A 24550-nucleotide genomic window follows, 5' to 3' on the forward strand; every position below is an offset into this window, starting at 1 on the left:
CAAACTGACATATACAAGTGAAGCTAATATAAAGCGTGTAAAAACGGATTTATTTTAGTGTAATGACGACAATGACTGCAGCAGACGTATTTATCAAATGCATAAAGACGTATTTATCCAAATATATATATATGGTGTGGATTTAGGTATACTTTCCGATGGGATTGATAAATAAAAACTATAAACTCTTATTATATAATTAGTAATAAGCGCCGACGAAAATAATATGAAAATTTCTAATTATTTTTTAAAATTTTAAAAATTGAAAGTTAAAAAAAAATTAAATTTTTAAATTGTCAAAATTAATGACAAAAATGTTTGTTAAAATAAATATTTTGAATATTTATATTATTATTTATTTAAAAATTACTAACTCAAATTACTCTGGAAAGTTATCAATAAAAAAGTGAAAAAAGTAAAAAAATAAAATATTTTATAACAATAACTTTAATATTAAATTGATGTCATCTGTTTATTTTACTTTAAATACAAATTTCTTTTATATAAAGTAAAAATAATCTTTCTACAATTAATCAACTTCTTCAATGGTTGGTCCAGCTCCAGCTCCAGCTCCAGCTCCAGCTCCAGGTGCTGCTCCGGCACCAGGCATACCACCGGGCATACCACCAGGCATACCACCGGGCATACCACCAGGCATACCACCGGCTCCTTGATACAATTTAGTAACAATTGGATTACAAACAGCTTCAATCTCCTTTTGCTTCTGCTCAAACTCTTCTTTCTCAGCCAATTGATTTCCATCAAGCCACTTGATGATCTCATTGCACTTATCCAAGACAACCTTCTTATCATCATCACTGATCTTGCCCTTGATTTTTTCATCTTCAACGGTGCTCTTCATGTTAAAGCAGTAAGCTTCAAGACCATTTTTGGCAGCAATAGTCTCCTTCTGTTTCTCATCCTCATATTTGTACTTCTCAGCTTCATTGACCATGCGTTCAATCTCCTCTTTGCTAAGTCTTCCCTTATCATTGGTGATAGTGATCTTATTCTCCTTTCCGGACATTTTATCAGCAGCCGATACATTGAGAATTCCATTGGCGTCGATATCAAAGGTGACCTCAATTTGCGGGACTCCCCTGGGTGCCGGAGGAATACCAGAGAGTTCAAACTTTCCAAGAAGATTGTTGTCCTTGGTCATGGCACGTTCTCCTTCGTAGACCTGAATAAGCACACCGGGTTGGTTGTCCGCGTAGGTGGTGAAAGTCTGGGTCTGTTTGGTCGGAATGGTAGTGTTGCGCTTTATCAAAGCAGTCATCACGCCTCCAGCGGTCTCGATTCCAAGTGACAGCGGCGCAACATCCAGCAAAAGAAGATCCTGAACAGCTTCTGATTTATCACCATGAAGAATAGCAGCTTGGACAGCAGCACCGTAAGCGACAGCCTCGTCGGGGTTGATGGACTTGTTGAGTTCCTTTCCGTTGAACAAATCCTGGAGCAGCTTCTGGATCTTTGGAATTCGGGTTGAACCTCCGACAAGGACAATTTCATGAATAGTCGACTTGTCGATCTTGGCATCCCTCAGGGATTTCTCGACAGGCTCCAAAGTGTTCCGGAATAAATCAGCGCAGAGTTCCTCGAACCTAGCGCGAGTTATTGAAGTGTAAAAGTCAATTCCCTCGAAGAGCGAGTCGATTTCAATGCTAGCTTGACTGGATGAAGAAAGGGTTCGCTTTGCGCGCTCGCAAGCGGTCCGAAGACGACGTAGCGCACGCTTGTTGCTAGTCAAATCTTTTTTGTACTTGCGTTTGAACTCCTGGACAAAGTGGTTCACCATCCGGTTGTCAAAGTCCTCGCCTCCCAGGTGAGTGTCTCCCGCGGTGGACTTTACCTCGAAGATACCGTCCTCGATAGAGAGGATTGACACGTCAAAGGTTCCGCCGCCCAAGTCGAAGATCAGGACGTTGCGCTCGCCGGAGGTTTTCTTGTCCAAGCCGTAAGCTATCGCCGCGGCAGTTGGCTCGTTTATCACACGAAGGACGTTCATTCCTGAGATTATTCCCGCGTCCTTGGTCGCTTGACGTTGAGAGTCGTTGAAGTAAGCCGGGACGGTGATAACTGCGTTGGTGACAGTCTCGCCGAGGTAAGCTTCCGCGGTTTCCTTCATTTTAACCAACACCATCGAGCTCACTTCCTCGGGGAAGAAGGTCTTTGATTCACCTTTGTACTGGACTTGGATTTTAGGCTTGCCAGCGTCGTTTATTACTTCGAATGGCCAGTGCTTCATGTCCGCTTGGACTGTTGGGTCATCGAATCGGCGACCGATCAGTCTTTTGGCGTCTAAATTTAGGAAAATTAAAATTTTTTTAAATAAAATTATATAATTATTTTTTAATACGAAAATAGATTAAATTATTTGAAAAAAAAAAAAAAAAAAAAAAAAAAAAAAAAATTTATAATATTTAAATATATTAAATAAGAAATAAAAAGTATTTAATTATTACTCAGAATTAATATAAAATGGCGGACTTACCAAAAATGGTGTTGTTAGGATTCATGGCGACCTGGTTTTTGGCAGCATCACCAATAAGCCGTTCAGTGTCGGTAAATGCGACATAACTAGGGGTAGTTCGGTTTCCTTGGTCATTGGCAATTATTTCAACTTTTCCGTGTTGAAAAACTCCGACACTATAACATCAAAAATTAATTAATTTAAAATTCAATAAATATAATCTTAATTAATAAAATAAATTTTACAATAAAATCTATTATAATTTCGATTTTTTTTTTTTTTTTTTTTTTTTTTTTTTTCCCAAGTGATGCATGCCATTTTTAGTTCAGTAGTACAGTAAATGCTAGGCTACACTATAGTAGATGTATGACTCATCTATTATAGACTAATTCAAGACCACGTGGAGATAAATAAATTAAAAAAGAAATAATTTTTCTTTTTCCCCGTGTAATATAAAATAATTTTACAATAATAATAATAATAATAATAATTATGAAATAACTTACCAAGAGTACGTAGTTCCCAAATCAATACCAACTGCAGGTGCTTTCGACATTTTGCTTCCTGAATTATAATAAAATAAAATAAAAAATTCATAAATAATTCAATATAATTAATTTAATAAGAAAAAATAAATAAATAAATAGAAAAAACATACCTTTTGTTAATTATCAACGCAATAAAGTAGGCAAATTATAAAATGTGACTCGTAAGAGGCTAAAGTGACTAAGCACGAGGACAGAAGAACGAAAAAGGACTCTCAGTTAACAGCTCACCAGAAAATCGACGCTACTTGAATGTTCTTCCCACCATGTTGTTGAGTTTGACCAATTAAAAGCGAGTTTCTTTTAAAACTATGTTCTTATTGGTCGATACCGATAAAAGTGAAAGTCAGAGTATATTTTTTATTTTTTATTTTTTATTTTGTTGTCGATTAATTAATTAATGTTTTAAAAAAATAGTGGTTATTATTTTTGACGTTTGGAGAGCACCACTGAATTTTTGTCAGTAATAAAAAGTATTATAAAGAAAAGTTGGAAAAGTAATGAGTACAATACAAATCTATTGCGCTCAGTACTTGTGTTAATTTTCTAGATGAAAATTGTTACTTTTCCGACTGTCAATGTCTAGGAATTATAAATTAGAATTATCAGCTGAGAAAAATTATACTAACTCGATAGATAAATCTAAATAATTTAATGAAAATTAAAATTTATAAAATTTAGCTGATACTTAATAATTTTTTTTTTAAATTGTTACAAAAAAAAACTGTTAAATTTAATGTAATAATTTAATAAATATAAATTATGTTTAAAAAATAAATAAATTTAAAAATTGACAAAAAGTGATGGGAATTAAAAATTGAATGGATCCATTCGAACGCTACTTTGTGAATATTCCGTTGGCTGGTACTGAAGTTCTTTTATAGTAAAGGCTTTTTATACACGAATAATAAAAGCAACACCGGTTGGTTGCCAAATGCCAACTGATTATTATTATTAATCCAAGATTTTCTGGTCCAACCTTTCTTCACTCCAAGCACCGCCCAATAAAACTTACTCGCGATTATTATTATTATTATTATTATTATTGTTATTATTATTATATTAAAGATAATTAAAAATATTTTTTACAAACTGGAAAAAATAAAAAAAAAAAAATAATAATCAAGTATTCATAGTTATTTATTACAAAATTTCACCCAAATACAAAAAAAAAAAATGAGAAAGATAATTTGTTTTTCTCAATAAAGTATAATCTAACGGGCGTGGTAAGTTTTTTAAATATAAAAAAAAACGAAAAAATGATCAAAATATGAAGACAAGTAAAAAATGCCGAAAAAATTCGGGCAGCATTAGAATTATCAAAAATATAGACAATTACAATAATTTTTCATTTTAGGAATCAATTTTTTAAAAATATAAGAAAATTAAACGTCTCGTCGGTATTTTGATTTATATCAATTAATCATGTGCAATTTTTTAAAATATAAACTTTTATACAATTATTTAAGCTGCCAGATTCTTAAAAAAAGAAAAAATAAAGAAAAACAAGCATGTAATTTTTAAAATTCAATTCGGTAAATTTACAAATTTCAAACTATATAATTATTGTTAATCCATTTTTTCAGTGTATTGTCAGTTAATTGATTTATTTTAAAACGTCAGGCATTTTTTTATGCAATTGATTTTTAACCACACCCATTTTTACAATATTTTTTTCTTATTCCTAATTAATTTTTATATCATAATTATAATTATAATTATGTAAACCTTAATTATTATGTCTTATGTTTACTTTTTGTTGATTGTGAGTTTAATGTTGAGAAATACTTATTAAATTTTTAATAGACCAGAATTTTAAACAGTTAAAATTAAAATATTTTTAAACTTTTTTTTTTTTTTATAGAAAATTTGGCAAGCTATAAAAAAAACTTAAAATTTTTAATATTTTATTCAAATGTTTCAAAATTTTTTTCAATCAATTTTATAATTAATTTGGTTAATCCAATGTAATAATAATTATTTATTTTATTAAATTTGTAAGTAAAAAAAAAAAAAATTTCCACAACATTAAACTCTTAATTATTGTCTGAAATCAACGACCATTAATATAATAATAATAATCTTAATTATATTTGGCATCATTCCGTACCTGAGTATTAATAAATTCTTTAGACGATAACTAATCAATATTTGGTCACAATATTAATCACCATAAACATTAATAATCATCAAAAATGTCCTCTTACAATCTACACATCTCATCTCATAATTATATCAATCAAATAACAATAATAATTATTAATCTTAATTGCCAATCTTTGATTTTTCTTTCATAAAAAAATATGAGATCTAATCAAGTAGTTAAACTTTTAATCAGTCGCAAATTTTTTTTCTTTCAATTCTTAATCTACAAAATTTTATTTATTCAAAATTGGTAAAAAAAAATACAATTCAAATTTTTTTACTTAAAAATTTTGAATAAAAAAGTTCAATTGAAATTAGTCTTGATTATTTAAATCATTTTTCAAAATCACCCAATCTTGATTTCTTACAAAAATAATAATAATAATTAAATCTAATTGTTGAACAATTAAAACATTAATTTTTACGTAATACTAATTAAATTTTTTTTTTTTTTTATATAAAATATATATAAAAAAAAATGGCAAACATTATTGATCTCAAATTTTTTAGTTTTAGTAAAAAATTTTCATGTTCTAAAAATTTTTTTTTTTTTTAATATTTTGAAAGTATGAGCGATTAGTTATAAATTTCTTTTAGTAAACATGATGTATAAAATATATATATATATATACATATATATGTATGTATGCAAGCGAAAAAGTGTGTATATACATATATATGTATGTATGTATGTATGTAGAAAATAGAGTGAGAATGATTACTTGGAACGAGTCTTGCCGGCAGAGTTGCGGACTTGCCTCTTCATCGCGTTCGTTAGAGGAATTGGCTCGGGACTTTTGTTCAAAGGGCAGTATTTAATAGTGTGAGCTTGGTCCCCGTTTACACCGCAGATTGGACATGTGTAACGCCTGAAAAATTTTAATATTATTCATTAAATCTTTTAAAAAATTATTTAAATTTAATAATTAGTGAAAAAAATTGCCCACAAAGTTTTTAAAATTTCCCACAAAAAAATGATAAAAATTATTCAAACTTTCTTCTGATTTAAAGCTAAATAAATAAATAAATAAATTCATTAATACCTTAATATTGGGCAGACAGTGCGCCCGTTTAAATCTTTCAAAATATGCTGCTTGTAAAATTGAATTTCCTCGCCATTATTTTTGCAGAATGCGCACTCAGTAGGCAGTGGTTTGTTGTTTTTTTTTCGGCGATTAATTACTATGGGAATTTCCCCGTTCTCTAACTCAGGGCAGTATTCAAAGTCCCGGCCGTTAGATCTAAAATCTGCCATTATGTCTTCTGCTAAAAAATATAAATAAATAAGTAAATAAAGTAAATAAAGTAAAAAAAAAAAAAAAAAAAAAAAAAAATAGTATTACACAAAACTTGGACAAAAATTTCAAGAATTAGTTTTTAAATTATTTTAAAACAATAATAATAATAATATTTAAAGTAGAGAAGAAATTTATTTTCTCTCAAGATTTATATTTGTTATATATTTTGACACAAAGGATTAGTCTCATATTAAGGTGAGACTATAGCGACCGAAGGGGCGAGCGGCCGTTACGAATCTATCAAGAGTAAACAAGAAAAACACCAAACAGTAAACATGTGTAAACAAGTAGACTGACAGAGTGACAATGTAATATACATACTTAAATGTTTAAGTCGAGTTTATATTTTTATTTTTATTTTTATTATTCTGCATTCCGTTGTTTTGGATTTTTTTAAAGGATGTAAGGAGATTAAGTCTTTCTAAAGTCTTCAAGTGGCTGTTAAATTTCAAATGCTACAAGTACATATGCATTTAGTTTCGATATTTGTGTAATGTGTTCTAAGTTGACGAATTAGTCATGGTCACAGTTTATGGTATTGACTTAACATACAAAATATATATTATCTTTATAGTTTTGTTCTCTCTCTTAATATCTTTTCTTTTGATTTATGTTATTTTTACAAGGTCGATTTTTTATATGTAATTTTAATTTTTATTATTAATAATAATAATAATAATAAATTTTTCAACACTATAATTATTATTTTTACTAATGAAAATTAAATTAACCGACATTTAAAAATTTTGATAATTTATTTCATTGAAAAATATTTTTTAAAAAATTGAAACAAAAATTTTCACATGTAGAAAATTTTAAAAATTAAAAATTAAAAATTATCCGTGGAATTTTTTAAAAATATTTATTTAGTTCTAATTTTTAATTTAAAAAAAAAAATGAAAAATTTTTGTGTCGGATAACTTAATGTTCATTTATTACTATTGTTTTTTTTTTTTGTTTAATCATAACAATAAGTACATTTATAATGATGAATAAAATTAATGTGTTTACTTAAAAATTCTATTAAAATAAATCCGTAAAATTAATTTTTTACTAGAACTTAGTTTAAATACAATTAAAATTTCTATCAAAATAAACCATTAAATGAAGATAATAATAATTTCGTCTTATTTTAATACTTATTAAAATACTTATAAAATTCTTTAGTTTTGTCTTTTTCATTTTTTCAAATTTTACCTTCAAAAATATAATTATAATATTAAAAAATAATAAGTGTAATCTATCTCAAAGCTTTAAAATAATTTCACTAGTAAAACAAATAAAAATAATCATCATTGAAACTCGACGCCGTCTAATCAAGAATTTTAATAATGAATAATGAATAATAATAATAATAATAAAGTTAGCCGACATTTTTTATTTTTTTATTTTGCTTAATTTATTAATTTATAAATAAAAAATATTTTTAAAAAATTGCACTTATAGAGTTTTTGAAGTTTTTAACGAATGAAAAAAATTCTTTTTTTATTTTTTTATAATAATTCTTTGATGAAAAAAATCATAAAAATTTCTTAGATCTCGGCTAACTTTATTTTCATAAAATAATAATAAAAAAAACTTACCAAGTTGACGCTGAGGCTCGACATGAAGATTGTTAGCAAACAATCTAAGAAGTTCGTCGTAGAGGCTTTGATTGTAAGGATACAACCCGTTGACGATCCTCGGGACCGGGAGTCGATGAGTTAACGACGCTTGTTGAACTTGCATCATCTTGATACCTTTCTTAGTTTATTAATAAATAAATTTATTTTATTTATTTATTAATTAATTATTGCCTTCGATGATCCGCAACTAATTTTTAGTTTTACTATTTTTTTGTGCTTGCAATTTTTAAATTTTCTAATTTTTTTTTTTTATTTTTATTAAAAAAGATAAAAAGTGTATAAAAATATTTGACAAAATTTTATTATAAAAGAATGCACGTCCGCTCGGGGCTAATGACAAAAGTAAGCTGAGCGTGTTGCTCACACTCAAGTGTGTTTGACTAGCTAAGACGCGGTAACGGTAAGTGTCGAGTCTGCGCGATAAGTCGCGTGCGGAGTGCGGAGGGAATTAACGAAGGAAAGGAGTAAGGAGTTATTATATATATATATATATATATATTTGTTGTTTAGTTTTGATTTTTTACGAGTGCACTGGGGAATTAAATTTAAAAGCGCGGGAAAATTTTAAATTTTTATTAAGATTAATCATTTCAAAAATTGAGTAAAGACAGATATTTAATAATTTTTGTTATAAATAAATTATAGAAGAAAAATAAAAATGTAAATTTTTTTAAATAATTTTTTTGTTGAATAATTTAATAAAAAAAATAATTTTAATACAAAAAATTAGTAAAAAAAAAGACAAGATTGAATAATTTAATAAAAAATACATATTATTAAATTAAATATCAAGATATATTATTATAATAATTAAATTGTAAATTTGACAAGTAACTTCTTTCATTGATGTCTCTCTGAGTAGCGAGTGTGAGTGAATTTCTAAAGACATACAATTGGTGATATCTCCCCACTCGTTCTGGATTAACTTAATGTCTTCAGTTGAGTTCGTAATTCCTTAGTACACTTTCTTTGTCCCGCGCGACGCATCCTTTGATTTTTTACACGCAAAAAAACAAGTGTTAAGTCATTGTTGTTTAATAATAATAATAATATCAATATTAACAATAATAACATTATCAATATTGGAATAAATACCTCTAGTTAAGTGAATTTTATTTGAGTTAGTTATTGTCGGCATCTAAAACTATTATTATTATTATTATTTTTTTCTCGGAATTTTTAGTGTCGTTTTTCTCTTTATTTACATTTAAAACCGATTTTAGAATTTTCGAATTAATTTAATTAAACTGGTGAAAATAAAATAAAAACTGGTGAGTGATTTATAAAAAATATATAAAAAAAAAAAATTTACTTGAATCAAGTAAATAATTTTGAAGAATTTCATCTTCTTGATTTAAATAAAAAAATTCTTAAACTAAGAAATTTTTCTTGATTTAAGTAAATTTTATTCAATTCAAGAATTTTTCGTCTTGATTCAAGTTAATTTTTTTTTCACGTCTTTTTTTTTTTTTCAAGTCTTCAAATTGATTATTATTGGCGGAATTTAGAGAGATTTCTCACGGGAGAGAAAATCGACGCGAGGATTTTTGGTGATGTAAGAATTTATCTTTGTTTATTTTACTCTATTTTATTCGACCTCCCAAGGCGCTTCAACCGACAAATCAGCAAATATTTGCGAAAAAATTGAAGCCGATTCTAATAGATTCGAGGACGATAATGTTTTTACCGGCGAGACAACTGTTATGAAAAGATTTCTGGAATCCAAAAATTGGCAGAAATAAAACGACCATCTTATATCCGCTCCAAAGGCGGATAAAAATTCTATTTCTTCACTAAAGAATTATCAAAAAAAAAAAGAATGAATGAAGTAATCGGTAAAGAAAATTTGATCGGGAATAATAATATTAATGAGGTCAGTGATAAAAGTAATAAAGAAGATTTGGAGCAAAATAAAAATACCAGTAAAAGAAATTGTTCAACAGGTGACTTGTAATAAATTTGTGAGAAGTAATTCACGTGAGTCGCCGGCTGGAGTCAGTAAGAAATTGAGAGAGCCAAGGAAAAAACTGAGACGGCTGCAGATAGATAGATAGATAGATAGATAATAAACTTTATTGACCCTAGAGCCTTAGCTCCCTCAGGACCATCATAATTATACATTATAATCAGTGTATAATCAGAATATATTTTTTAACAAAAATTTGATTTGTATCTAATGTTGATAAATTGTCAAAGGTTGATAGGAATAGCAGTGTAGGTGCGGGGAAAAATCGGTTGAGGTTAGTCAAAAATCGGGAGAATTTTAGAATTATTGAAGAAACAAGAAAATATACAGAATTTATTAAACAAGGTGAAAATAAAGAAGATAAAATTGAAAAATTGATAGAGCTTACTAGTAAAGAAGGTCAAAAAGAAAAAATAAAAATGGATAAAAAATTAGTAGAATTTATTGAAGAAAATGAAAAAGAGGAAGAAAAAAAAAAAATGTACATAAATCGGTTAAGGTCGGTAAAGATGAAGAAATACCGATTCAATTGGATATAGGCATGGAAAATGAAACTTTGGATACGAGCCAAAAGCGGGATATCGCGATAGACGCAAAAGGGTACTAAACTTCAGATCTTCGACTCCCGAGCCACCGGTAAAAATCAAGAGGGGGCCTGGCAGTCCCAAAAAAAGTAGAACGAATCAAAAAGCCCGCAAGGAAACGCCTTACCCGAAAGAGAAAAAAGAGAAAAGTTAGTGTAAGCTCGACTCTTCTTGTCAGAAGCTCCCATCCAAAGTCCCGGAATTACACGAGAAAACGCAGCCAGCACCGCCGGTGCGAAAAAGAAACCACTCGCCGATAAAAGTCCTCGACGCGGGAGAGAAAGAAGAAAGGCCCAAGCTCAAGATTATTTCTAGTAAGTCCACCAGTTTCATCTCGATTCATCAGAAACTCGTTAAGCCAAATAATTTCCGGGAGATTCCTGACACTTTAGACACTTTAGAAGTTAAAAATTACGAGCCTAAGGCTGCTTCCCCTAATTATTCTCGAGTGTTTGACGTTGGGGATAAAGACCAATTTGAAAAAGTCGCGTTGACCAAGTTGGGCCTGATGTAAAATATTTTTTTCCTAGTGTGGAGACAGAAATAGTTGCAAAACAAAAAAGTCCAGCCTTGGACCGGTACCAAGGAATAGAATCGATTAATTTTGAAAACAACCAGCAGCCACCGAGCCAACGAAGAACTAGATGGGACGTTGGTGCTCCCAGTGATCCCCAACCAAGCACCACTTATATAATTATAAATAACTAGCTGTTACCCGCCCGCTCCGCTGGGCACTTAGCATTGTATTTAGAATTTAATAGAATTGTATTTTTAGATCTAGACTTGAAATTAAATTCGAGTATTGTTTTGACTTGCACAGATTCCAAATTCCATCGGATTGGCCTGTACCTTTTATCTATGTGATTATTCTAGCTATGGCAACGGTAACCATGGCAACGGCAACCATGGTAACGGCAACCATGGCAACGGCAACCATAGCAACGGATACCATAGCAACGGTAACCATGACAACGGTAACCATTGCAACGGTAACCATTGCAACGGTAACCATGGCAATGGTTGATTAGCATTGATGGTTTCCAGGGGGGTGAGTTCTATAATTGATGGGTGCCACTTGATGGTTTCTTAGATTGGCGAATCAAAATGACATTTTCTAAAAAAAAAAAGAGAGAGAGATATAGGGAAGGGGGAAGAAGGCACGGGAGGGGAGGGGAAGAATGAGAGGGGGGAGGGGGTAGCATACGTGATGGTAGACGAAAAATCCATTTTGGCTAGGAATTGCGTAAAATCCGTTCTTAGTGAGCGTCTACATCACGAATGGAGTAACTATGCTAAATTTCAAGTCAATCGGGCGAATAGTTTCGGAGATCTCGTGATGAGTGAGTGAGTGGTATTTCGCTTATATATATATAATTATAATGGGTACATTGGTTTAAATTGTCGGAGTATCAGCAACCCTAAACTACAGTCAATTAACGGGAACCTTCCTCCTGTCTGTAAAGTCTATAATCCTCAGGTCGATGGGAATTGCTCGGTTACTGCTGAGGTTGAAGTTGCAGTTCAATAATTTGTGTCATTGTCAGCTCAAGTATATGGCAATTGCTTTAAAATACGTGCTGATGATTGTCATTACAATCATACTGTAAGTTTTTTTTATTTTTTAGATTTTTCTAGGATTAATTATTATGATTATTAACAAACTAATCTACATCTAAATGGAAAGCGAGCAAGAGATAAAGCAGATCCTAGATCACGCGATCTCAAATGGGTTCCTCGGTTACCTATCATCAGTCTACGAGAAATCAATTACTAAATTCGACAGTAACTCAATCCTTCTGGTCCTCAAAAATATCCTCTCTCTCCTACCAACGGAGCAGGTGCGATTTTACCTTGACGCGAGCATCAGAGTCCTCTTGCTGAAGAACAAAACTCTAGCGTTCATTGCGAACAACCTCGCTGTGGTGCAGGTGGTGCAGATTCTGATCCAATGTCCGCGTCTAGAAACTTTACCAACACTCGTCATGGACGCCATCTCCGAGAAAATATCCCGTGGCGTTTACTGGGACACTTTGAAAAAATTATTCACGCTAATGCCTCGCGTAGAGCCCTTTCGAGTCGCGATTGTCCTCCAGGAGTCGCTTGATTTTAAAAAATCTCTGGTCCATAATTCGGAAGTTAATCAGATGACCCTCGATATATTTGACTCTGTCCTTAACGAGATCGATAACAGACGCTCCTGGTGGATTTTAATAATAATTTTGAGGACCAGCAGAGACAGCACAACGCTGAGATCGCCTCGCCTTCGCCGGATCATCGAAGGGACAATTTGCCTTCTCCGAGAGCTCCTCTAGCGCCTCCAAGGTTATTACTCCAGACTCAGGGTAATCTTTTGCCTCCTGGGGTCGTTTCTGAAGCGCCAAGTAGAATTGAGGAACACCCTGTTGGTGAAAGCTCAGTCTCGAATTTCAATTTATACAGACCATTGGTAAGCGTTTTTTTTTAATAATTTTAAAATTATCGGATTTATTTGTCATATTTTTAGGATGATAACTACACGGAAAAAAAAAAAAAACAATATGACACTTGATATCATCCCAGATTATACTGCGTGATATCTGGATTATACCTCATTATAATTTGGATTATACTAGCTACTATCTGAAAATTTTTTTTCACTTAGTATAATCTGGAATGATATCCAGTGTCATCTTGTTCTTTCTGTGTAAGCAATTAGAAATTAATTGAATAAGTTTTTGGGAATTTAACTTAATTAGTTAGAAAATTTTTCAAGTAAATAGATTTTCAAAGACATTTAGGGTTAAAAAATTCACCGGGCTACAGTTAAAAAGCTTCGGAGTTAGAAATATGCAAAAGTAAACTTAACCATTTTGTTGACTAAAGTCGGCCATTTTATTTACAGACACAGACCCACCTAAATCTGTGTACAGAAACGTGATAAAAAAAGTTCCACAAGGATATGGATGAGCTCCGGGCAGCATTATTCACAAAAAATTACCCCAAGGTATAATAATAATCTTCAATAAATACAAAATGGCGCAGAGTATTGAGAACGCGCAGCCATTTTCTCGGGGATTTTACCGAATTTTGTGCACTGAGGTGATGACACCGGAGCACAACCGAGCGATTATCCAAAGAACAGGCGGCGAATTTATTGAATTTATTGCAGTGACCACCGTTGAAAATCGATTTTCAGGGCACCGTCGAAAATGCTGTGACTCTCAGTATTAACTACAGTCGGTAATTTAATTTAAATCATAATTAATAAAGGTGAGCCAAAAATTAAAAAATTAAAAAATTAACGCCAAAAAAGTTTAATTAATTCTAAAGGTTAATTTATTTATATGTGTATGTTTAAAATAGTTAGTTTATAAATATATTTATAATATTCGTGTTCGAATAAAAATAAAAATAAAAATTACAATTGTGTTTGTAATAAAAGGTTAATTTATTTATAATATTTATGTTTGAATTGTACATAAATTTAATGAGTTTGGTTTGTTATATTTTTTTTTAATGCAAGTTTCTTCAATAAATTTATCTTTTTATAATTAATTTTGTTTTGTGATAAATTTATTTTATTTAATTTGTCCAAAAATTACAGCTGTAAATAATATTATTAATTAGAAAAATATAAATAATTGCAAGCTTTGATTAATATTAGTAATATTATTTAAGTACAATTAAAATTAGTCGAATTCAGGTATGATGTCGTCGAAAGAATACCCGGGAATTTTTCGGTAAGCCATTAGCGCTACTCTCACGAGGTAACCACCCGAGATAAACAGGATAAACATTAGGATCCCTAAAATTATTATTACTATATATAGAATAAAAACAAAACAAATATCATTAATTAATAATAATTCAAACGTGGAATTTTATTTTGATTATTACAAATTTTTTATGCCTTGAATTTAATAAAATTTTATAAGCTATAATAATTGATAAAAATAAATTTTACCTTAGTGTCAATATAACCACTGACAATAAGACTCCCAATAATCAACATTACAGTTCCACCGATAAAAAACAATAACGCTAATTGTTAACTATTAACAAATATTTTTAAATGCAAATAAATCCTTCTATCAGTGTAATAATTAAAATAAACTATGCATGAATATCGCGTCTTACTGTAATTAAGTTATACTACTTCATTTAAAAAGACACCCGGGTTATGTTTAGAAATTTATTGTCTGACCAAAACAAGTTTATACTACTTGACTAAAAAGTTCGGCGGGTTGTTTAAAAAAAAAATCCGTCTGACTAAATTAAGTTTATACCACTTGACTCAAAATGCCACTCTCAATAAAATAAGATAAGTAATAATCAGTTTTTGCCAGAAATCTAACGACTAAACTAACATAGTGATGTCATCATCTAACTAGTAAAACATCAACAACACTATACTTCATTTTTAGATCGGTAATAAAGAAATCTTTTGATTAGAAGATAATAAAAACGAAAAGAATTTTATATCTTGTTGGCAATAAACTAATTATTAATAACATAATAAAAAAATAAATAAATAAAATCAATAATAATTGATTTATCAAGAGAAATTATGAAAAAAAAAATTAAGTTTTTAAAATTTTAATAATTTTTTATACCGATGTCGAATTTTTCTGCGCTCGTGTTTTAAACACACACTTTCTGCTCGTTGTAAAAAAAATACAAAAAAACTTCTCATGATTTTTTAATAAATTTTAAAATAATTATTTTTTAAAAATTTTATTTCAAAAAATTTATTTTATATTTTTTAATAAAAAAATAAAATTATTCTAAGGGTTAAAAAAAAAAAAAAACCTCCAGTAATTATTTATTCAAATCTTTTATTTTTAATTAATACAAATGTACGATATCAATTATTATAATTACTCATTAATAATTAATTTTATCTTAATCTAATTGTTCACAATAAATCTTCATAATTATTTATAAATAATTACACAATAATATCCTTAACTATTTTTTTAAATCATTACTCATAATAACCATTAATCATTAATTATTATTATTATTGTTGATCCGATCGATTAATCAAAACAGTAATATCAGTTAAAAATCTAAATAAAAATACTTATTAATCCAGTCGATTTTAATTAACAATTAATAATTAAAAATTTATGTTATTATTTAATAATAAATAATTAACGATTTTTTTTTTCGTCAATTATTTGTTATTAATTTTATTTTTAATGATTACGCATCATATTTACAATGGACGTGATGCTTACTTGCTAAAATAAAAATAATAATTAATTAATTAATAAATATAAATATACAAAAAGTAATTGATATTTTCTTTTTAGTTCAATTTTTTTATTTTTATGTCTTTTATGGTTTTTTTTTTTTTTTTAATAATAATAATTATTAATTAATAATTATTGATAAAAAAAATGGGATTCTTAAATATAGATATTTTTTATACAAAAAAGCTGATATATAATTGTTTTCTAAGAAAAAAAAATGACTACTTTTTTTTTTTCTTTTTTTTTTTTTTTTAAATTAGTAGGCGTGTAAATTTTTATGGGGAATTTTTAAAAAATTTTAGTGATTTTAAAATTAAAAATTTTTTATGGGGAATTTTAATTAAAAAAAATTTTTTATGGAATAATTTAAACAATTAAGAAAAAAAATAATAATTAATCAATTATTTACACACCCTATTAATTAATATTAATAATAATTACCTAAATTGAAAATTACTAATTTATTTTTTTTTCTCTATGCTGTTATAATCATTTTTATATATAATATATATACTTTTATTTTTTATTTACTTTTTTTTTATATAAAAAGGAACAAAAATATAATTTATCGCATTTGCGTGTATTTTTATTATTATATACTTATTATTATTATTTATTTTTTAATTTCAAATTTTTTGTTGCTCAATTTTGCAATTTTAATTATTTTCTCATGCTTTTTTTTTTTTTTTTTTTTTTTTTTTTATAGTTTAATAATTAATTAATAAATTAATTAATTTTTCTAACTAAACGTTATAATTATTATTATTAATATTAATATTATTGTTATTAATTTACAGTCTCTGTTCTAATTTAAATTATTGATTATCATTAATTAAATTCCAATTACTTCATTTACACAACCAAAAAAATAATCCGAGTCTTTTAATAGATTCTTACAATTTTTAATTTATTTTTTTGTTTTTTTGTAAATTCCAATTTTATTAAAAAATTTATTTTCAATGCCTAATTTTTATAATCACACAATTTTTTAGCCAAATATTTTTATTTAAAAATTTTTAAAAAATAAATCTCAATATTGAAATTTAATTTTTTTAATTTCCGATTTAAAATCACTGATCCCTGATCATTAAAAAAATGATCAAAATAAAAATTATTTATTTAAATAAAATAAAATAAATTTTATAAAAAAAAAAAAAAAAATCATTACTGCCTCTAACTTAAAAAATAAAAGTTAATAAATACAATTACCAATATTAATTAAGATAATAATATAATCTATAATTTATTTATATTTATATTTATATTTTTATCTATATATTCCTTAACTGATATATTTAATGTTGCATGTTATAGATAAGTGTCGTTTAAGGCTTTTTTTTTTTATTAATTAAATTATTTAACCATTTTTTAAAAATTTAAATAAATAACCATTTTCTATTAAAATCATTGTTCTGTTGGTTCCTGTATAAATAAAACAAGATATATATTGTCCTATTGTTTTTTCTCTCAATTGTTCATAACATTATTATTCTTGTTCTGTTTTTTTCTTTTATCTTTATTTTTTTTTTTTTTTTTTTTTTTTTTTTTTCCCATTGTTTATTATTATTAATAATATTAATATTATAAATTTTTTATTATTAATTAATAATAATAATAATAATTATAGTCTATTTTATTTATGATTATTGATTTATAATGCCTAAAAATAAAGACATGCAGAAAATATTTCTAGTGTATACATTTTTATCTTTGTTTATTTACTGCATTATTATTATTATTATTATTACTATTTATTATTGTTGTATAGAATATATTATTTTTAATGTCATTATTTTAAAATTACTTTTGTTTTGCAGAGTAACTTTTTTAATAAAAAAATTTATTGGGTATCATTTAAATAAATGCTTTTTTTTTTTTTATATAAATTTAAAATGGAAAAAAATTTTTTAGCCTTAATGGAGTTTTACCCCTTATTTTAAATAAATCAAATTAATAATCGAGTCAATTGAAATTAATTAATAAAAAAAATTAACTTAATTTACACGGAAAGTACAAGATTACACTGGATAGTATCTCAGATTATAATCAGTGATATCTGGATTATACTAATTATAATCTGGATTATACTCAGTATAATCTGGGATGATATCCAGTATAATCTTGTTCTTTCTGTATATAAAAAAAAAATTAAAAAATATTTATATAAATATTATCAGTTCGTACGGAAATTCGTTAGAAATCTAACCAATTTACGTGACAATTTACGTTGATTAAATTGCATACGATTATTATTATTATTATTATTATTTCTAGCATTATCATTAAAATAGTCATTTAAATAAACATTATTATAATTGTTAATATTAAATTGTTGATTGATATCATAATAATAATTATTATTATCAATATTATCATTATTATTATTATTATTATTATTAATAATTAAATAAGGCCTGAACAGTTAGGGTTTGTGATCATTATTAAGCGAGAGCTGATCATTCAACTTATGAGCGGAAGAGGACTCACTGATGCACCCGCCACCACTCATAAGTTTAGCGTTGTTGTTCTCAGAGTTAGCGGCTAGTGCGGTTACTGTCGTAGAGGTGGCGCTTTTGGCGTGCTCCCGCTTGCGAGAGGACCCCTGGAGGCTCTCAGTCTTAACAATAGTGATGTCCGGGTTGTTCTCGAGGACTGCGGCGCTGGCCTTGATACTGACGTCCACGAGGCTGCTGACGAGCTCGGCGCTGCTACTGCTGCTGCGCTTCGACGACAGGGAGAGAGACGGAGGCAGTGTTGGAGACGCCGGGGTCGAGGAGATCTTCTCCGCGTTGTACTTCTGGACGATGTCGTTAATGTCCTCCGAGTCGTTCACGCTGTCCAGGACACTTGCGTTCAATTCTCCCGCCAGGGAAATCCGGTCCGGGCCTTGGAGCGTCGACAAGTACGTCGCTAAGGTGTGGACGGTCACGTTCAGGAACTCCGCTGCTCGGAATAAAGTTATCTCTTTGCGGCGAAGCTTCGCTAAGACGTCCGCAGGCCCTGGCTCGGACCAAAAGTCTCGGACTCTGAGAAAAAAAAATTCACTCTTTTTAGTTTTTGCGCTCGTGTTTTACAACACACTTAATGCTCGTTGTCACAACCTCCCACAAAAGTCAAACTAATATTTGAATCGTTTATTTGAGAAACCCCATAAGTCAAAAATAATAAATTTTTCAGGAGAAGCAAAAACATTTTTCTCGGTCAAGTTTGCATTAACATCATTAACCAATGATCAATAATAATAATAATGTTAGTATCTCGAAAAAATATTCGAGCATTAAAAAATTTAATTTTTAATTACTACTATTCATAATAATGATTTGAAGTTGATTGACTGACTTATGGGGTTTCTCACCAAAATCAACAAAATAGTAATAAAATTATTAATTTATTATATTTATAAAATAAAGTACAAAATATGTATTGGAACTACAATTAACGAAAATTATAATAAATCATCGATTTTTAAATTCAAATTAGTCAACTGAGAGTCAACAATAAAACAACATTTTAATTTATCACAATCTAACTTTATGAAACTAAAATTGCAAAAATTATTGAAATCAAAGTATTTAACAGTAAATATAATATATTTTTGTTTTGCGGTTATCATTAATTTCAGAATTTAAATCAGTTAAATCAGAGTCAGCAATAAAACAACATATTTTTAATTTTAATTCATCAAGCAAATATTGCAAAACTCATTAAAATTCAAGTATTTAACAGTAAATTTAGTTTCTAATTATCTAATAATCAATCATTTTAAAATTAAAGTCAATGAAATCACATCAAACAATAAAACAATAATTTAATTTAATTTTTTTAAATCCATGCTAAGAAAATTATTAAAATTTAAGTATTTTGCATTGAACTTAATTTTTCCGCTCAGAAGAAGTTAAAAAAAAAAAAAAATTATTTTTGGAATTTTGAACTTGAATGTTTATTCGAAAAACCCCATAAGCCACTGACTTATGTGACATTTTTTGTAAGAAATTTTCTGCTCTGCAAAAAAAGTGACTTATGATTTTTTTAAGTTTGATATTTAAAAAATTATTCAAGTTTTTTTAAATAATTATCGGAAAGGTTTGAAAAATAAATTACCTGTATGGATGCTTGAGACAACCATAGCTGTCACGATATCTTCCGTATAAAGTTCCGTAAGATACGCCGAGAATCTCAGCAGCAGTCTTCATCTCTAATTCCTTACTCTTAATCGCGTCCATCACTCGACGTGTAAAGGGTTCCTCCCAGAACTCCTGCCGCCTACCGGTTGTTAAATAGTCATTCATTTTTATTACATCTCGGAATTGTTCTGGAACCGCTGGATTTGTTGCATTTGAATTTGTCGCTATATTTGCTGTAATTATTCATTTATATCATTCTCACCAATAGTCAATTTATTATAAGTATTTAAGCTGCTATATCTCTAGATACATAATTAAAAAATGACCTTGTATCTCGTGAACTATTGAAATTTTTAAAGATATAAGCTTATCCCGATGTTACACTCATCAAGACCTTTCATTTGAGTACCCAAATCAATTTTTTATATATATTCATGTATATTATATATAATAGGGTGGCTCAAAAACCGACATTTTTTTTTTTGAGTCTCGAGTGAAAAAATGTTAGTTTTTGATGTTTTAAGAGCTCTCTCCAAAAGACAGCTTAAAAAAAAAATTTTTAAGATGTCGCTCCAAATTTTTTTAAAATTCAAAAATCGTCAAAAATCGAATTTTTTTTTTTTTATTTTTTTTCTCGTTACGGGATAATTTTATAGACTAAAAAAAAACAAGTTTCTGAAAATTTCAGTTCAAAATTTGAATTTTGAAAAGTCGCTCATAATTTTTTTCAATTTATTAGTGCATTAGTTTAGATTTTTCGAGCGACCTTTTACTATTCAAATTAAAATTCCATGCATTTTTTTTTTTTATTTAGTACAATAATCGATAAAAATACATCACGAGATGAACTAAAAATCAAGCACAACATAGAAAATATAATTTTATTTTAATTTAATAATTTTATTTAATCAACTGCCAGGCGTGGGTTCGAATCCCAAGCTGGTCTTAGAAACCAGCTTGGTTGAAATTTGACCTTGCCGCGTAGGTTAAGATTTTTTCAAACCAAAAAGACCCCAACGTACCACTCCCAACACTTAAAGTCGGCGATATGACTAATTAAAGAAAAAAAAAAAATTATGAGCGACCTTTCAAAATTTAAATTTTGAACTGAAACTTTCAGAAACTTATTTTTTTTTAGTCTATAAAATTATACCGTAAAGAGAAAAAAAATTAAAAAAAAAATTCGATTTTGACGATTTTGAAATTTTAAAAATTTGGGTGACCTCTTAAAAATTTTTTTAAGCTGTTCTTTGGTGAGGGCTCTTAAAACATCAAATACTAACATTTTTTCACTCGAGACTCAAAAATAAAAATAGTCGGCTTTTTGCGCCACCCTAATATATAAATATATGAAAAATATATCAAAAATGCATGTGGGTACTCAAATGAAAGCTCTTGATAAGTATAACATCAAAATGAGCTTATATCTTAAAAATATGTATTATATATATGTATATATGAAAAATATATGTTAAATATTTACATTTTTAAAAATATAAGCTCATATCGATGTTACACTCATCAAAAGCTTTCATTTGAATACCCACATCAATTTTTCATATATTTTATATATTTATATATAATATATTATATAGATGTATATATGAAAAATTGATGCGGGTACTCAAATGAAAGCTCTTGATGAGTGTTATATCAAGACGAGCTTATATCTTTAAAAACTTCAATATTTAAGAAAGTACAGTATAATTTAATAAAGAAAAATTTAATTTATTTATAGTTTACAAAGTGACTGCAAGGTTACTAATTAATAATAAAATAAATTACTCACGTTTTTTATCTTCATTAGCGTTCTCTTCTTTTGAAAGATACGATATCTAAAAAAAAATTATATTAAATATTAAAAATGAAAAAAAAAAAAAAATTGTAAATTATAATTTATAAAAAATAAATGACTAACATTTTGTACGGGCTCATTGTCAGTCATCATAGTTTCATCATCCCAACTTTCATGGTCACCTTCGCTCATCATTTCTTCCTAAAAATAAAAATAAAAATAAAAATAAAAAAAAAATTAAAATTTTATTTAAAAAACAAAAAATGAAAATTAAAAAAATTTTCTTACATTTCCGCTGCCGGTAATACAGGAAACTTTGGGGGTAAAGACGTCGTGCTGAGACGGAGGATCATCTAAGGGCGGCCGGCCCCTACGTCTCTGCTTGTGGGGTGGAGGTGTGTCATCAAGGTCGCCTTCTCTGAGAACAGTCTCGACCCCAGGGGTCCCAGTGCTTCCTCCTCCGCCTCCACCACCGCCGCTGCCCCCGATTCCGCTGGCTCCGCTTCCACTCCCGGGACTGTGTCCGCTGTTGTTCGAGTCATTTTGGGCAGCATCACTTCGCCAACTGACTTCCGCTAGCCCTTTTATGTGCAGGTCTTCGGCAGTCTTCAGCAGTGATGACAGTCTCGTCTGCAAGGATTTTAATTGTTAGTATTTATTATAAGAGTGGGGGTACTTGGTACGGATACTACCGTGTCTTTATTTAATAAAATAAACTTACGTGATCAATATTAATTTCTCCTTTGTACATAAATTCAACAAGAACTTTAATGTCGGAAAATTTAACATCTCGCATTATTACTATTGGATCTTTTTCTTCATATTGTGATAATATTGTGTCAAAATATGTACTGCAAGCACTTAACACCACCTGAAAAATATTTTAATTTATTATTTTTTATGATAAAAAATTTATTTAATAAAAAAATTTTAATTTATTATTTTTTATGATAAAAAATTTATTTAATAAAATTTTTTTCATCAAAAATTTTAATGAGGAATTTTTTATTAAAAATTTCCGTTGTAAATATTTGTGAGTAATTTTTTATGGAAAATTTTGATGAGAAATTTTATTTTAAGAATTTTAATAAGAAATTTTGTATTTAAAAAATTTTAATGAAGAATTTTTTATGGAAAAATTTTATTGTAAATATTTATGGGTTATTTTGTATTGAAAATTTTAATTAGAAATTTTTTTTTTTTTTTTTTTTTAATTTTAATGAGGAATTTTTTATGGAAAATTTCCATTGTAAATAATTATATTATTTTGTATTAAAAATTTTAATGAGGAATTTTTAATGAAAAATTTTGATTGTAAATATTTATGAGTTATTTTGTATGAAAAAATTTTGATTGTAAATATTTATATGTTATTATGTATGGAAAATTTAAATGAGAAATTTTTAATGAAAAATTTCCATTATAAATATTTATAAGTAATTTTTTATAAAAAATTTAAATTAAAAATAACATATAAACATTAAAAATGATAATAATAAATAAGTAGCACAAATTTTAGGTGAAAAGTTGACGCCTTTCGGCCCCATTTCTTCTCGGCGGCTATTTCGCGGATAGCTCGAAGGTGGAAAGGAGAAAATTCAAGAAAATCAATACATAAGACGCGCGATATTAAATATTCAAGCTATATTGATGTCACTACTATAACTATGTACACTATGTACTACTAGTTAGTTACTCATACTCATACACGTTTCCGCACTCCTCACCAGACATCAAAAAATAATTATTTTAAAATAAAATTTAATTTTTTCTGGGCGGGGTTTTAATTTCTTGTTATTTTATTTTCCAAAACTAATTGAATATAAAATTTAAAATTTTTTTTTACCAAAGGCTATTTGGGTCACGATAAAAGCCTGCTGTGTTGTAATTTTTTCTAATATAAAGTTGCTTTTATCAGTGAGTCAATATCGTTTTATTTTACTGTAGATAATCAATTTTTGAAATAACCGTGCACTGTTTTTTCTTTTTTTTACTTTTTATTTTTTATTCAAGAAAAATAAATTACTTTGTCATCCTCCTGATCATTTTTTGTTTCTTTTTCAATAATGAGAATTTTAAAGTCATCGTTCTAAAGAGAATTTTTTGTTTTTTTTTAAAGGAAAAGAAAATTTAATTGTGGAAAAAAATTTTTTTTAAAAAAGAAGAAACTTAAAAATTTATGGGGAAATTTTTAGAAAAAATTTTAAGCCCAAAAAATTGTCTTAATTTTGAAAAATTATTAAATTACAAATTTTTAAAAAGAAAATATGAAAAAAAAACTTTGGAAATTTTTTTTTAAAAATCTATGGGGAATTTCGAAGAAAAAAAAAAATTTCACAGATAGGAAATTTGATGTAGAAAATTTTAAGCCCAAAAACTTTTCTTAATGTTTACACATAATTTTTCAAGTTATGAATTTTTAGAAAAAGGGTTAAAAAAAAAAAGAGTTAATATAAACAAACCTTATGCGCACGAAGAGTTTGTCCCTCGCAGGCAAGAGTGACGTCACAGTAAGCCTGCCTCTCCAACAGCTGTGAGAACATTGTCTGGAGATTGCTATGGTGGTACTTCCACCTCAAACAGTACTGCTGGGGAAACATGTTTGTCATTTCTTTAGATACGTCTTCAACGTTGTGATAAATTCCGTCTGCGTTCCGGATATATGCTTTTGGTTTTATACGCATTTATTTTCTTTTTTCATTTAAATTTTTTAATTATATTATAATTATCATTTAATTAGTTTTCTTATTAGGCTCCGGTT

General features: G+C 28.0%; 3 protein-coding genes and 1 long non-coding RNA gene across 5 annotated transcripts; all 4 read right to left on the reverse strand.

The window, feature by feature from the left end:
- Nucleotides 1–453: 453 nt before the first annotated feature.
- On the reverse strand, nucleotides 454–3267 carry LOC123270460 (heat shock 70 kDa protein cognate 4-like). Its single transcript, XM_044736527.1, has 4 exons — nucleotides 3132–3267; nucleotides 2980–3037; nucleotides 2495–2649; nucleotides 454–2301 (listed from the first exon to the last, which is right to left on the reverse strand). Exons 2-4 carry the CDS (start codon nucleotides 3027–3029, stop codon nucleotides 530–532), a joined length of 1977 nt encoding a protein of 658 aa, XP_044592462.1. The 5' UTR covers nucleotides 3030–3037; nucleotides 3132–3267; the 3' UTR covers nucleotides 454–529.
- Nucleotides 3268–5796: 2529 nt separating this feature from the next.
- LOC123270484 lies at nucleotides 5797–8243 on the reverse strand. 2 transcript variants are annotated; one of them, XM_044736564.1, is made up of 3 exons: nucleotides 8045–8243; nucleotides 6207–6426; nucleotides 5797–6032 (listed from the first exon to the last, which is right to left on the reverse strand). In XM_044736564.1, the coding sequence occupies exons 1-3, from the start codon at nucleotides 8190–8192 to the stop codon at nucleotides 5882–5884; spliced, it is 519 nt and encodes a 172-aa protein (XP_044592499.1). In that variant the 5' UTR covers nucleotides 8193–8243; the 3' UTR covers nucleotides 5797–5881. The 2 variants fall into 2 exon arrangements, with proteins under 2 accessions (XP_044592499.1, XP_044592498.1); XM_044736563.1 differs by having other exon boundaries at nucleotides 5798–6032; nucleotides 6207–6429; nucleotides 8045–8242.
- Nucleotides 8244–14193: 5950 nt separating this feature from the next.
- On the reverse strand, nucleotides 14194–14993 carry LOC123270495. The gene is made up of 3 exons (XR_006510612.1): nucleotides 14580–14993; nucleotides 14297–14420; nucleotides 14194–14219 (listed from the first exon to the last, which is right to left on the reverse strand). It is a non-coding gene; the product is annotated as an uncharacterized LOC123270495 (long non-coding RNA).
- Nucleotides 14994–17870: 2877 nt separating this feature from the next.
- Nucleotides 17871–24549, reverse strand: LOC123270465. The gene is made up of 7 exons (XM_044736533.1): nucleotides 24252–24549; nucleotides 22511–22660; nucleotides 22078–22419; nucleotides 21913–21990; nucleotides 21784–21829; nucleotides 19972–20227; nucleotides 17871–18896 (listed from the first exon to the last, which is right to left on the reverse strand). Exons 1-7 carry the CDS (start codon nucleotides 24471–24473, stop codon nucleotides 18293–18295), a joined length of 1698 nt encoding a protein of 565 aa, XP_044592468.1. The 5' UTR covers nucleotides 24474–24549; the 3' UTR covers nucleotides 17871–18292.
- Between the last annotated feature and the right edge of the window lies 1 nt (nucleotide 24550).

The sequence above is a fragment of the Cotesia glomerata genome, linkage group LG8, assembly GCF_020080835.1.
Source record: "Cotesia glomerata isolate CgM1 linkage group LG8, MPM_Cglom_v2.3, whole genome shotgun sequence".
In the NCBI taxonomy this organism is placed as follows: Eukaryota; Metazoa; Arthropoda; class Insecta; order Hymenoptera; family Braconidae; genus Cotesia; species Cotesia glomerata.

Bases quoted from the DNA above. Each gene is read 5' to 3' on its own strand.
- LOC123270465 (XM_044736533.1), bottom strand. From the start codon at position 24,473: ATGCGTATAAAACCAAAAGCATATATCCGGAACGCAGACGGAATTTAT. The intron at 22,420-22,510 runs GTAAGTTTATTT...AAATCCTTGCAG, and splicing joins GAGAAATTAATATTGATCAC to ACGAGACTGTCATCACTGCT. The intron at 20,228-21,783 runs GTGAGTAATTTA...GAATAATTACAG, and splicing joins CGCTAATGAAGATAAAAAAC to CAAATATAGCGACAAATTCA.
- LOC123270460 (XM_044736527.1), bottom strand. From the start codon at position 3,029: ATGTCGAAAGCACCTGCAGTTGGTATTGATTTGGGAACTACGTACTCT. The intron at 2,650-2,979 runs GTAAGTTATTTC...TTGATGTTATAG, and splicing joins TTGGGAACTACGTACTCTTG to TGTCGGAGTTTTTCAACACG. The intron at 2,302-2,494 runs GTAAGTCCGCCA...TCCTAAATTTAG, and splicing joins TCCTAACAACACCATTTTTG to ACGCCAAAAGACTGATCGGT.
- LOC123270484 (XM_044736563.1), bottom strand. From the start codon at position 8,192: ATGATGCAAGTTCAACAAGCGTCGTTAACTCATCGACTCCCGGTCCCG. The intron at 6,430-8,044 runs GTAAGTTTTTTT...TATATTTTTTAG, and splicing joins CGAGCCTCAGCGTCAACTTG to CAGAAGACATAATGGCAGAT. The intron at 6,033-6,206 runs GTATTAATGAAT...AAAATTTTTCAG, and splicing joins ACTGTCTGCCCAATATTAAG to GCGTTACACATGTCCAATCT.